At 39.7% G+C, this 12,820-nt stretch overlaps 1 protein-coding gene across 4 annotated transcripts in view; it reads left to right on the top strand.

Annotated features, from left to right (window-relative positions):
* Positions 1–2,344, top strand: part of WDR25 (WD repeat domain 25) — a 71,282-nt gene extending 68,938 nt beyond the window's left edge. For all 4 annotated transcript variants that reach the window (XM_075151086.1, XM_075151089.1, XM_075151088.1 and 1 more), the window contains 2 exons: positions 518–658; positions 1,045–2,344. In XM_075151086.1, the coding sequence (XP_075007187.1) occupies positions 518–658; positions 1,045–1,266 (363 nt within the window). In that variant the 3' untranslated portion in view covers positions 1,267–2,344. The remainder of the gene's footprint in view (positions 1–517; positions 659–1,044) is intronic.
* The last annotated feature ends 10,476 nt before the right edge of the window (positions 2,345–12,820 follow it).

Below are 12,820 nucleotides of genomic sequence, written 5' to 3'. Positions count from 1 at the left end.
TTTTTTATAAGAGTGGGGTGGGGAGAGGTGTCTGTTTAAATGGGATGATTTCTATTCCTGTCAGTGTGGCCAGAACTGAGAGGATGGAGGATTTGAGAACTGTACAAAGTAGCATGGAAGGCACAGTATGGCTATGGAGGAAAGGATATGGGAGAAGAGGATTCACTTTCACATTCAAACTTCAGTTTTCCTTGGGCAGGAAGAGATAATTGAGTACCATCAGGTTGGAGTTACCTTTCTGCGGCTGTTCTGCAGTATAATTTGGTTCAGAGGGAGATGGGATTTTGGTCAGTATCTAGGAAATCGGGGTAGGGATTTGACTTAATATTTGTCTTGGTGTAAGACTTTCAGTGGATTGTAATGAGTTAAGAATCTTTATATAATGTATACTATGGAGATGACTTATGTATATCTTGCCTTTTATGGTCTTTCAAATATGTCAAAAGATAACCTGAATCATTTGAAGAAATCTTTTGTTTACAAGGTACAACAAAACTTTCTTTAAAATTATTTTCAGGAGCGTTACACTTGCCCAAGTCTGACTCTGCACCCAAAAGAGTCTATGTTTGTTGCTCAGACGAATGGGAACTACATGGCTTTGTTCTCTGCCCAGCGACCTTACCGAATCAACAAAAAGAAAAGATACGAAGGACATAAGGTATCCTTCTTCAACGGGAACTTAGTATCCAAGTCTAGAAGGAATATAGATAGCAAAGTACCTGTGCTTTTTAATATGTCTGCTAATAGTGTTTGATTATAAATCAGTGATAGATATTAATTGACTCCATTTGCTTTCCCATGTGCCAGTCTATTTTGAATCATATGCACTCTGAAGAAAATAGGTATTAGAAGACTTTATGAATACTTAATAGCTTGATTAAATAAGTTTGTGTTATAGCTGTGTCTTAATAAACACCTGGAGAAGTCCTTAGTGTATATTTATTTAAAGATACAATTTTTTTCTCGTACTATATTCATTTTCAGTATATCACAATGAACTTCTCTAATCAGCATCAGGAGTTACACTGTTACTGATTTTCACAGGTGGAAGGATTTGCAGTGGGCTGTGAATTTTCTCCAGATGGAACACTTTTGATGACGGGAAGTTCAGATGGCAAAGTATTTTTCTACAACTATCATACTGCTAGGATTATTCGCACTTTGTCGGCACATAAAGAAGCTTGTGTGAGTGCAATATTTCACCCAGTCTTGCCATCGCTCCTTGCAACATGTGATTGGGCTGGAGAAATCAAGATCTGGCAATAACAAGCAGAGCTACTTTTCAGGATGTCTCCTGTTAGTCTGTCAAAGGCGTAGGAAATAAACCATGGTATACAATGTGAAATTTTGTTGTGATGTGTTGTAAGCTGGAGAGACTGTTGTCTTTTCTTCTATGACCCCTAAGTGTATGCTTTCATAATGCAGTTAAGATGGTCTTGTGGTTAGCTGCTGAGCAAAGAAGTGGTCTTACTCTGTCCCTCAGCCCTGGTGACAAATTTCTGCCCCTTTTGTGTCAATCTTCTGGTGCTCATCTAGCCCTACCCTGGTTTGAGCAGCTAAACTTAAGAAAATTATTGCTCTTTTTATGTAGTTTTTCAATGCAGCTTTCTTAAACCAGGTTTTAACATAGAATTATAGAATCATTTAGGTTGGAAAAGACCTTTAAGATCATCAAGTCCAACCATAAACCTACACTGACAAGTCCACCACTAAACCATGTCCCTAAGTGCCACATCTACATGTCTGTTAAATACCTCCAGGGATGGTGACTCAACCACTTCCCTGGGCAGCCTGTTCCAGTGCTTGACAACTCTTTCAGTAAAGAAATTTTTCCTAATGTCCCATCTAAACCTCCCCTGGTGCAACTTGAGGCGTTTCCTCTTGTCCTCACCAAAAGCTGGTGAGGACATATTATTTAACAGAGGATGACGTTCAGATCAATTAATGCCTATTTGATCTTCCTGGGATTTTTTTTTCACTAGTTTAAACTAGTTTTCACTAGTTTAGCTCCCTGACCTGGTCACTGAAGGGTTAGGCAAGCAATAGTGTAGTTCAAGGCAAAACAGCTTCTGTGCACAAGAAAGGGGAAAATTGCAGGGCAGGTGGGACTGCTTCTTTTGGAAATGGGTAGCTGTTACCAGCTCAACTTATTGTAAAATGCCTTCTGAAAGTTCCAGGGAAAGGTGTGCCAGATAACTTGAAGGTAATTTTGAAGTCAATAAATTTGTGTTCTTGAAATCCTGATGTTTAAACTTGAGTTTTAAACTTACATTTATGACTGTACATAAACAAAGCAAAACTGTGTAAATATTTTTAATGAAAAAATAAACATCTTTTTTTTATACATGGTGTCTATATTTCACTATTTTACTCCTGCTATTCTTGACAAGTTAGTACTTAAGGCTATCATGGAATTGATACTTGGGGGGGGAAAACAATTAATGTGCTACCCTAATTTATTGTGAATACACATGCATTTCTCCATACTTCTTGATGTCACTTAGACACAGAAAATTGTCATCATGCTATTCAGTGCAGGGGATGTTCTTTGACATTCAGATAGGAGCTGGGCTATTCTGCAGTGAATAGGAAATTCATTAGTCCATAACTGTGTATGTACATACATATAGATTGCTTGTAAATGTATTTTAAATTTGCATTCCCTGCGCTTGTATTGCTTGGTTTTAGAAATTATTATCCATTTTATACGTGTGTGTGTGTATATATACATGTACCGCTGAAAAAATTATGTCTGTGCATCACATAAACCATTCCTAACCTTAATTCCATATAAATATGTGCTACCTTGCAGTGAGTGCTATAAGCTTGGCTTGTGTTTGGTCTGATTAGTCTATAAAGGTATTTTAATATACACAGGATATTTGTGTTGAGTAAATTGTCTCTGTCATGGAATCCCGAAGTCATGTATAATAGCAACTTTTCCTCTGTAGCATCTTTTTATTCTTCTGATTTTTTCTTACTGGCACAAATACGAGGGGTTTTATCCATTTTTCACATACTCAGTTAAAACAGGTTTTTCAGAAAAAAATTTTCAGAACACTCTTGCAAGTGGCAGATTTTAATTAAATAATGAGCAAAATGTACTCCATTGATTTGTAGTTTGTGTTCCTTACAACTTGTAGTAATAAGCCTGTACCAAGACTGTGGATCCACAGTCATATTGTTTGAAGTCTGGACCAAGATATTGTGGCTGCGTGCTTTTAATCATCTTATCAACAGTTATGACAGGTTTTAACACAAGACATTAAATTTTAGTGAACCATGCAATGTAGCACAAGTAACTTTTTTTTTCCCCCCAGACGGTTCTTAATTTCTTACTTCCTTGTTCGGCAATTAGCTGTTTGATGGGAGCCTGAATTTTGCATTTCTCTTGGCTGTGCTTCTAGCATACAAGCCAGCTGGACCCTTTAAGTGACAACTGGTTCAGTGATTTGATGAGTTGCTCCTAATTCAAGCTGTGGGATCTTCATAAATGTCAGAAGGAGTTCAGCTGAAAGTGAAGTAGGAGTTGCCTGCCACTGGACAGGCTGAATCACAACTGCACGGCATTTTCTAAGAGGATGGCTCTGTGTTCTTCCCTCCAGGTATTTTAGTTCAAAATGTGCTATTGCCACTTTAAAACTTCTGGCAACCAGTTGTGTCTGTATGAAGGATGGGCAGCACTGTAGTCGTGCGATGCATCCTGCTGTCTCCACAAGAGATTATCTGTCTGTTATTTTATTAAATACAGTGTTGAGAAAGGCCTCTGAAATAAGTGTCAGCTCATGGTAGAAATGCCTTATTGGATGAGGCTCCAGCTTACGTGAAGGCTGCTCTGTATCTGAATGAGCTCTCAGCACATTCAGCCTCAGCTGGATAGAGTGAAAGAACCCAAGAGAGCAGTCTTTGGGAACCATTGCACATATTGCGTAGAAAAGTAACCGCATTTTGTAATATTTACCCATGTTGTTGCTTAAGTTTAACTTATGTCCTAAGGCATGATTCTGGTGTCTGGCATTTATCCCTCCTGAAATTATCTTGCAAGTATAATTTTTAGACGGGGGGGGGGAGAGAAAAGCTTAAATTCGATTAAAGGTAGTAGAGAAAAATAAAAGAAACTTGAAACTGTATAATCTTAAGAAATATTAAAATTAGAATTGCATTTGTGTCAGATTTCCAAGATGGCTGGGGTTTTAATTACTTATGAGATGCAGCCAAAGGTTTTATAATGCAATGAAATTATGTTCACAGCATTATCTTGTTAAAATCTCTTTCTAATATAAAACTGATTAAGACACAGACTGAAATTTAATCATTGGAAATATTTTAGAATAGTGGTGTCAATTAAGTTTTCATTATGATTCAAAGACAAATTCTTCCTTGTAATCTTATGTAATGAACTGTAATCAAAAAATATCCTCATTGCTCCATCATTCTGCAATTACCAAATACTGTTTGGGCTGCAAACAAGGATTATTATGGTCAGATGAAGCTTTTAGAATGTAATGAATTGTTGGTTAATTAATTTTATTCATAAAATTGTAATCTAGAAATTTTTGAATCTTGCTTTAGGAGCAGTTCTTCTAGCTTTATATAGAGCTCTCCAGGGCATCATACATTAGAGGCAAGTCAGAGATCTTCAGCATTTTGAAATGGTCTAGGCTGTGTAGATAAACAAGCCAGATTCATTCTAATCTATTTTGTACTGTACCAAAAAGTAATAATGCCAATCTCTACTACTTTATTATTTGCTACTGGAGTGTTATTAATTTGGGGTGTCAGAGGACGCAAGCTATTCAACTGTCTTTATCTCAAAAACCTGCTAATTAGCAGACAGTTATTAGAATCATTGTGTTCACTCAGCTGAAATACTGTTGGTGAGTCACTTTATATTTCAACTATAGGCCTAATCACGAAAATAAGATATGGCATTACAATGGGATGACTCTTTCTGTAGGGGACAGGCAAATGTAAAGCTACAAGACAATGGCAGAACAGAACAAAACAGGAAGATCAAAAAATCATGGGATCTCAAATTTCCTTATCCTGATATATGGGTTTGGACTGCATTCAACTGAAAATATTTTCTCTGCTTTCTTTGGCTAACCTTCATCTTGTTCTCTTAATCCTAGCTCCTCCTAGCCATTGCTTGCATCCTCACCATTTAGTTTTCAGTTTTTCTGTCCTTTCTTCAGCACCTTATGCCTCTGCATTTAAATGTATAGTAGTCTATATGCTTACACTACATTCATCTTCTCTTCAATAAATTTCATTTTGCTGTACTCTGACTTGTGGCTTTCAGGCTTTCATTCCAGCTGTCATTAGAAAGGTAGCCAGAAATCCCAGGGCACTTTGCACTCTGTTCCTGCCTTTCTCTGTTTTCCAGTTTTAATGAGGCTTATTACTTTTGGAGATTCTCCCCTCTTTCTTAGCCTCTCTTCTGACTACTTTTCTTTCTACCTTTGATTACTGCTTTGCTGTCTTGCAGATCCTTTCTATTATAGCCGCTCCTACAAGGTGTACCTACATCAATGTTTTAGTTTGTCAGGAGCGCACTTTTTGGGAAAAAATAATGATAAAAAAAGAAATCTCCCAGCTATTGCTACTTAAAATGCTTTGGTTCACAGAGTCCACAAACTGCACTTCTTTCAAATGAACCTAAATGAGGAGACATGCTCCAAGTCCATATTTAACACATCCCAGCTGGTAGGACTAGACTGGAGATAGTTCAGAGTATCCCCTACTCCCCCAAATGCATGTAGGTTAGATGCTGCATTTTCAGAACTGAGACAAACTCTACAAATTTACTCTTGTTGGGCCTTACTACTTGCTAATGTAAATGTAGCCTCAGGAGTTTCAAAGAGTCTTTGGCACTTTCCCCTTTCTTTGATAAATCTCTCACCTATCTCTTCATGATACACCAGTCTGTGCAGAGTGGTCATACGTCTGATATTTTCACACTTCAAAGAGTGGAAATGCAGGAAATTAAATTAATTTATGAAGGGAAAAGAAAGCAATTTTAGAAGCACTTGATTACAGCCAGTAAGACAAGCTGGCCCCTGCCCAGAGCTTGATGAATTCTGCCACGTGTGCGGAACGACTCTGAGTTGGGACAGAGCAGCCTAGTCTATAATGGGAATGGTGGGTCTCTAGATGGGAGTAGGGCTCCCTTTGCTGGCTTTAAGTGGAGGTTTAAAGGAGGTTTCCCAGTCCCTGGATATCCTTCTACACAAGCTTATTTAGAAGCCTACCAGAAAGTACCTAGGTACTGCACAGAAATTATAAAGCCTCATCCAAATGTAATTCTCACTACATTTTCACCATTTTGGATAAGTGCCTCTAAAATAAATCTAAAAACTCTTGCAGGAACTCTTTAGAGAAGATTGAAGTTCACCAAGGTTGAAAATGCCTGAACTTACAGTCCAGACAGCTTCAGCTAGATCCATTTGTTCCAATTTCCATCAGCAGGGCCACAAAACTCAGCTATTGTTCCTAGTTCTGAGTAAGACTTACACTAACAAATTGTTTGAAGTGTGCCCTTAGGAAAGCAATTTATGTAACAAGTTGTGCGTAAGTGTACCATCCCTGGTACAGACCTGGTTACGTTGAGAAAGCAATTTCCTTGCGTTCAGATTGTTACCACTCACTTATAAGCAAGTAGCAAAGAATTGCCTCAGAATATCATTTAGATATATCTTCACCCATGAATTATGTTCTTTTTCATGTTTTACTGCATAACCACCTCCTTTATTAACTTCCCATTAAGTGATATAAGTAAATTCCAGAGCCCTTCCACCTCCCGGTGCATAGGAAATTATTTAAGTCGAATATTAGGTAAAGAATGTCATACCTTATTGTCGTGGTTTAACCCGGCAGGCAGCCAAACATCACGCAGCTGCTTGCTCACTCCCTGCCCCCCCCACAGTGGGACGGGGAGAGAATCGGAAGGGTAAGAGTGAGGAAAACTCCTGGGTTGAGATAAAGACAGTTTAATAGAACAGAAAAGGGATAGTAATAATAATAATGATAATGATAGCATATACAAAATGCAATTGCTCACCACCTGTGCTGACCGATAACCAAGTAGCGATCGCTACTTCCTGGATCACGCCTACCATTCATATACTGAGCATGATGTCACATGGTATGGAATACCCCTTTGGCCAGCTGGGCCAGCTGTCCCGGCTATGCTCCCTCCCAGTCTCTTCCAGAGCATGGAAGCTGGATGTCCTTGACTAGCAGGGTACTTAGCAACAACTAAAAACGTCAATGTGTTATCAACATTCTTCTCATACTAAATCCACAACACAGCACTAGGAAGAAATTTCACTCTATCCCAGCCGAAACCAAGACACTTAGCAAATGAGTTATTCTGATTCCTTCCCTTTCCTTGGTTTATCCTTGATAAGGCAAGCTCTTCTTGTTTCCAAAGAGAGTTTCTTATAAGTAAAGATAAAAGATCCATTAACCCCAGCCAGTCTGGATAGTTACTTTGTACATCATTGCTATTTGTTTTAATATACAATTACTTGAAATGCAGAAACCATTTCAAATCATATACTGCTTTTAGTACAAAAATGGAAATGCTTATTATGCTATTAATATGAAACGCAATCTGTGAACTGTAGACATAACATGGACTAATTTGTCTTTGTTGCAACCTCAACAGATAATATTTTGATCAGATATGTGTCCTCTGTATCTGGGCAAAAGCAATGAAGTGAAATCTTAATAATACCCAAAAAATCGTCTACAGATCTTTACTTTTCTCAGACATCAAACATGAGAGATTTAAAAAAAAAAAATTCCTAGCAGATTGTAATACTGGTGAGGGAAAAAGACATGGGTTTCCTTCTACAAGTACAAAGGAAGTAACATCTCTGTTCAGTTCAGTGGTACTAATCTCAAACTCTCTTCAGTTTGAGTTCTTTCCTCATTTTTAAGGCCTCAGAAACTAAATGGCTGTTGGTGAGTACTCAGGTGAATCACACCCTAATGTAAAAAGATGTCTGAGTCATTGCATACTCTCCATAGGATGCGTGATATGCACAGATCTGAATATATACAGAAATTCCTCTTTTTTTTTTTTTAATCAGGCGCCATTTGTATGTCACAGATCATAAAACAAAGACTAATGCCAACCCCCCAAATCCTATAGCCCAAGACTCAATTCTGCAATACTTTTATGTAGCACTTACATTGAGCATGTGCATGACGTTCTTCAGAGACGCACACCTGGAGCAGGAGGGAAGGGTGGCAGCACGCAGTAAGAACAACAACCTGTGAAAGCTTTGTAGAATAGCAGGAGATTAGAAGGAAAAGGGAGAACGTGCTTGGAGGATGAGCGGCAGTGTCAGGTGAAAAATAGCATAAGAGAAGAAGAGAAAGGCGAGATGAGAGCAGAGAAGAATGGATGCGGCTGATCGCAGAAAATGAGAAGGAGATGTGAAGAGCTTAGCACTGTTCACAGCAGCGTACACAGCACGGCTGTTCCAGGGAAAGGGACGGGTCCGGCCGTGAAAGCGAGGGCAAATATGAATAAAAGAACCTGGAGGATCCAGTTCTGGGAAGACCTTTAGATTTCACAAGCAGTGTCTGCTAGCGAAGGACCTGTTGTGCCCTTGGCCAAGAGGGCGGCTGTTCGGGAAGCTTGAGCAGGCTGGGGCTGTGCAAGCTGAAGTCGGTGAAGCTGGGAAAGTACGTGCCAGCTGAGCACTGGCTCCCGGCAGCAGGCTGGCTGGACTGCAGAGCAACCTGAGCAGAGCCGCCTTTCTTGTCAAAGTCTCAAGCTACCACAGAAATGGGTAGCTCCACTGTCCTTTTCAGATGGACAAACCTTGCTGTGCTCATGCAGTGCCCTTGCTAGAGCTGTGGAGCTGCAGTAGAATGGTGACAGCCTCTAGCTCATAAACCTGCCGCTCAGCTGGTGTTACTTGCTCAGGCTGTATTGCCGTGCTAGCCAGAGCCGAGAGCTTTTCTTCGGCCCATACTGCACCGATCTGTAAAAATCAACAAAAATCTGCCCTAAGTTTGTGGCTGTGCTTGCAGGACAACCCTGCAGCACTTTAGTTTCCAATTAGTAAACTCTGGCACTGCTATAGCAGTCTGGTCACGGATGCTTCAAGGTCAGGTGAATTGCAAAATTCACCTGAGAAGCTGGGTGCTTCCTTGGGCAATTGGCATTTTGAGAGCTTTATGGAGAAGGCAATGGATCATTATTAAAATAAAGACAATGCTTTTGGGATTCCAGCTTCTGGTATAATTTACATTTGGACCTCTAGTTTCTACTTCAGAAGTGCAATTTTTAAGGATCTTTTTATTAATGATGTATAGAATGTTTTCCTTGTTTTTCAACATACTAGCTGAACTGCAAAATTAATTATATATCTTTAGGGATTTTTGCTATTTGGTGCATTTTGAATGCCCTTCAGAGAGGGAGGTTTGCAATTGAAAAGTCTGACAAGGTTTCTCTGAGGGAATCAGCAATTTCTCCTCTTACTTTTCCAATTGCTTATATTAAGTTGCAAGCTCTCTTTGGTGCAAATGAACTAAATGCCACTGGAATAACAGAAAATGTGTCCTTTTTTACAAAATAAAAATGTAACCAAGTCCTGGGCAAAACTCAATCCTTGGCTTAAATGCTTGCATTTTGACCAATACTTACGGGTCTTTAATACAAAAATCGTGTGTTCAAATTTGGGTGTGCTCATACAAATACTCGATATGCAAAGTGGCCTTTGGAAGTGATGTTCCACTGAATGAAAACTCCTACTTTCCTGCTGCAATATGACTGTTTGGTGGGTCTGGGCCTTGGCACTGGAGAGATTGCTCTTCTGCTCACATTATGCTGCTGCAGGAACAAATAACAGGTAGCCCTGAGTTGACTTCCTTTCCTCCCCCTTTTCTCTACCCCCCCATTTTCCATATATTTTAAAGGATGCTGAAACATTCCCTTGAGGACTGCAGTCCTAAAAAAAAATGAGGATATTGACCTTTTCTGTGTGTTTTAAACTGCCTTTTACTTAGGTGTCTGTCAAGGGAGACCTTTGAGAGAAATCATATTCTTCACAATCTGCACTGAGAGCTGACAGTAGCATTTTTATTCACGTTAGAAAGCCTATCTGTACTTAACTTTCCACCAAATGCTAGTTTAATAGACTCCCATTAGTTTTGCATTAATTACTACTGACCTGACATCTTCTTGGAAGGTGGCAACTGTATGAGGGAATGCAAAATAGTTTCGTAAGAGAACTTGTCAGAGGAAAATTTTGGCAGTAATTTGAGTAAATTATGGCAAAAATATCAATGGACTCTTCAGATATTTTCTAGAGGGATGTTATTTTTCTTCATAATATAAGGGTTCATCATTTGCTCCTGAAATTAATAGCTCTGTTTTTATTTTTAGCATTCATAATTAGACAATAATTTGCTCTCTGAATGCTTACATTTCAAATTCTGCAATCATTCCCTTTTGAGCAAGTACTACCCTAAATCTCTGTGAGAAAAATTAATGACGATTAAGAACATTTGATTAACTACATTATCTGGGGGATTTATTTTTATGTTCGTGCGGGGCACAGTCCCATCCATGCTGAAGTCACTGTCAGTCATAGATGATTCCACAGGAATTCCAATAAAGGCTTCCACACGATGTCACTGCGCAGGTCTAACCCTCACAAGCTCCTACACCAGCCTTTTCTTTCTGCTTTTAAATATAACTTCTGCCACATATCTCAAGAATTGTTTTAAATTGCCCCGTGTTTTGCTGTTATATTTTTCCTCTGCTTCTATTATTTCTCTGGTTGTCGGTCCTTTACAGCTCCTCAGGACAAGGACTACTGGGCTGCTGAATACCTGTAATGCACCCTTCCCATCATGGGCACAACCACAAAGAAACCTGGTGTTGGAAGACTTTCAGCCATTGGTTTTATCTGGCCCATAGAGAAGATGCTGAAGCGTGGTGGCAGTAGCTGTGGCTGGGAAGTTACTAAGTACATATCCACACAGCAGCGGCATCGTTGATCTCTCTATTTTGAGTGCCATCTTTCATCAGCCAAATACTATGATGGTTTGTGAAAAAGGCATACATGAAACAAATTATTTTCTGTTCATCTAGGTGTGGTGCTTAGTTTTTCAGAAACTAGCCTTCAGAACAGCCTGTCATCCAGGCAGCTGTTTAGGAACATTTCCTAGTGGTATGACATATACATCAGTGAGATGCTAAAGCTTGTTTTTTCTTTAATACCTCTTTGACCTATTGATGATGTAGGACATAGATGATAGGCTTGAACCTCTTCTGCTTTCTCCCTGTAACACACTAAAGGTAAAACGTGTACATTTTTTTTTATTAGATTGGTTATAGACAGGAGGTCCTGAAGTCTTGCTTGCAGAGGACCATTTCACAGGAGAAGCTGGAGGGCTGTGTGCCAGAGCAGTGTCCTCTTAACAGCAGAGACCCAGCTCTGTCTGAGCAATGCGTCATCCCTGGAACAGACAGCCCTTGCACGGCTCCTCACTGCCGTGCAAAGCCCTGCGGAGGGAGGGGGGAACTGGAGGAGGCTGGAAGGTGTAGCGGACATGATTTTTGCTCCAGAAAGGTTGACATCTTTGAGTGCTCAGCACTCCCCTGCATCCTCAGGCAGCTGAAACACAGCTACAGGGGAGACAGCCTCCACTGGGCTGGTCGAAGGTGTTTATAATTGAAGGTGTCTCTGCCATATTTGTATAGGATTTCTCAAGTGGTGGTTTGGAAATTGCTCTTACAGGATTTTGGAGGATTTGGTAGCAGGTATTTTCAAAGGATGTGCAGGCCCTGGACTAAACATTCAGCACATATTCATGTACAATCGCAGAGAGAAGTCTTACTGGCATTGGTAATGCCCACTAGTGCTGTAGTCTACAGGGTCCCATGGCATAGGCATGCAGTGTGGTATTTACTTACACCACCTTTAACCGAGGTTGATCTTTGGCCCATCTAAGCCTGTGACAAAAACTGTCCTTTTGCAGAAAGGCTGGGAAACAGAACAACTCTAGTATTTGGGGAAGGAAAGCAAACTGCTATGCACTTTTGCATTGTAGTACCATTTTCAGGAGGTGTTTTGAACAATTTACTGCAACAAATAAAAGAAGTAAAGCTAATAGGTTGCCTTGAAGAGGGAAATAATCAGTTGATCCCATACTCCAGGAGGCTGAACACATCAGATGTCAGCCTGACATAATGAAATCCCTGCTGTGGGCTGCACAAGAGCCACTCTGCAACTGCAGCCGTCTCGGGAAGGAGCGCCTTCTGCAAGGAGAGCCTGGCAGGGGAACGAGTTCCTCATCTTTCCAGGAATTACACTGTTTAACCGACAGTTCCTCGCTATAATCTTATTGTACAGTTTTGCATACTGGTTATATTCTGTCTTTAAATTAGGCTTTTATTTGTGCGTTAGTGGCCTGTATTTAATGTCTCTTCAGTGGCTGGAGTAAGAAATGTACATCTAGCTTTTATAATGCAGCCAATTTTCTTCTCAGGTTTCAGATCAAATGCTCTTGCTATAGGGCTGAAACTCATCTAAATTATTAATAGACAGTTTTTAACGGTAAGGAAAACATCATAATCTAAGTATTGGGAATAATACATGTAATTTTGCAAGCTCTGTGGTAGAAAATATCTTCCTCCTAATCAGGATGTGGGTATACATGTAAAGATAAATGAGGGGCCCAGCAAAAATCTCTGCTCTTTTTCTAGGTAAACAATATAATACAGCAGTCAAATGGAAATTTGTTTGTTAAATAATAGAATTCAGAGCAGGTTGCTGTAGCTGCTGGGGGGGTT

The sequence above is a fragment of the Calonectris borealis genome, chromosome 5 (genome assembly GCF_964195595.1).
Source record: "Calonectris borealis chromosome 5, bCalBor7.hap1.2, whole genome shotgun sequence".
Lineage (NCBI taxonomy): Eukaryota > Metazoa > Chordata > Aves > Procellariiformes > Procellariidae > Calonectris > Calonectris borealis.
The sequence above is the reverse complement of the archived record's forward strand: the minus strand, read 5'-3'. Positions and strand labels throughout refer to the sequence as shown.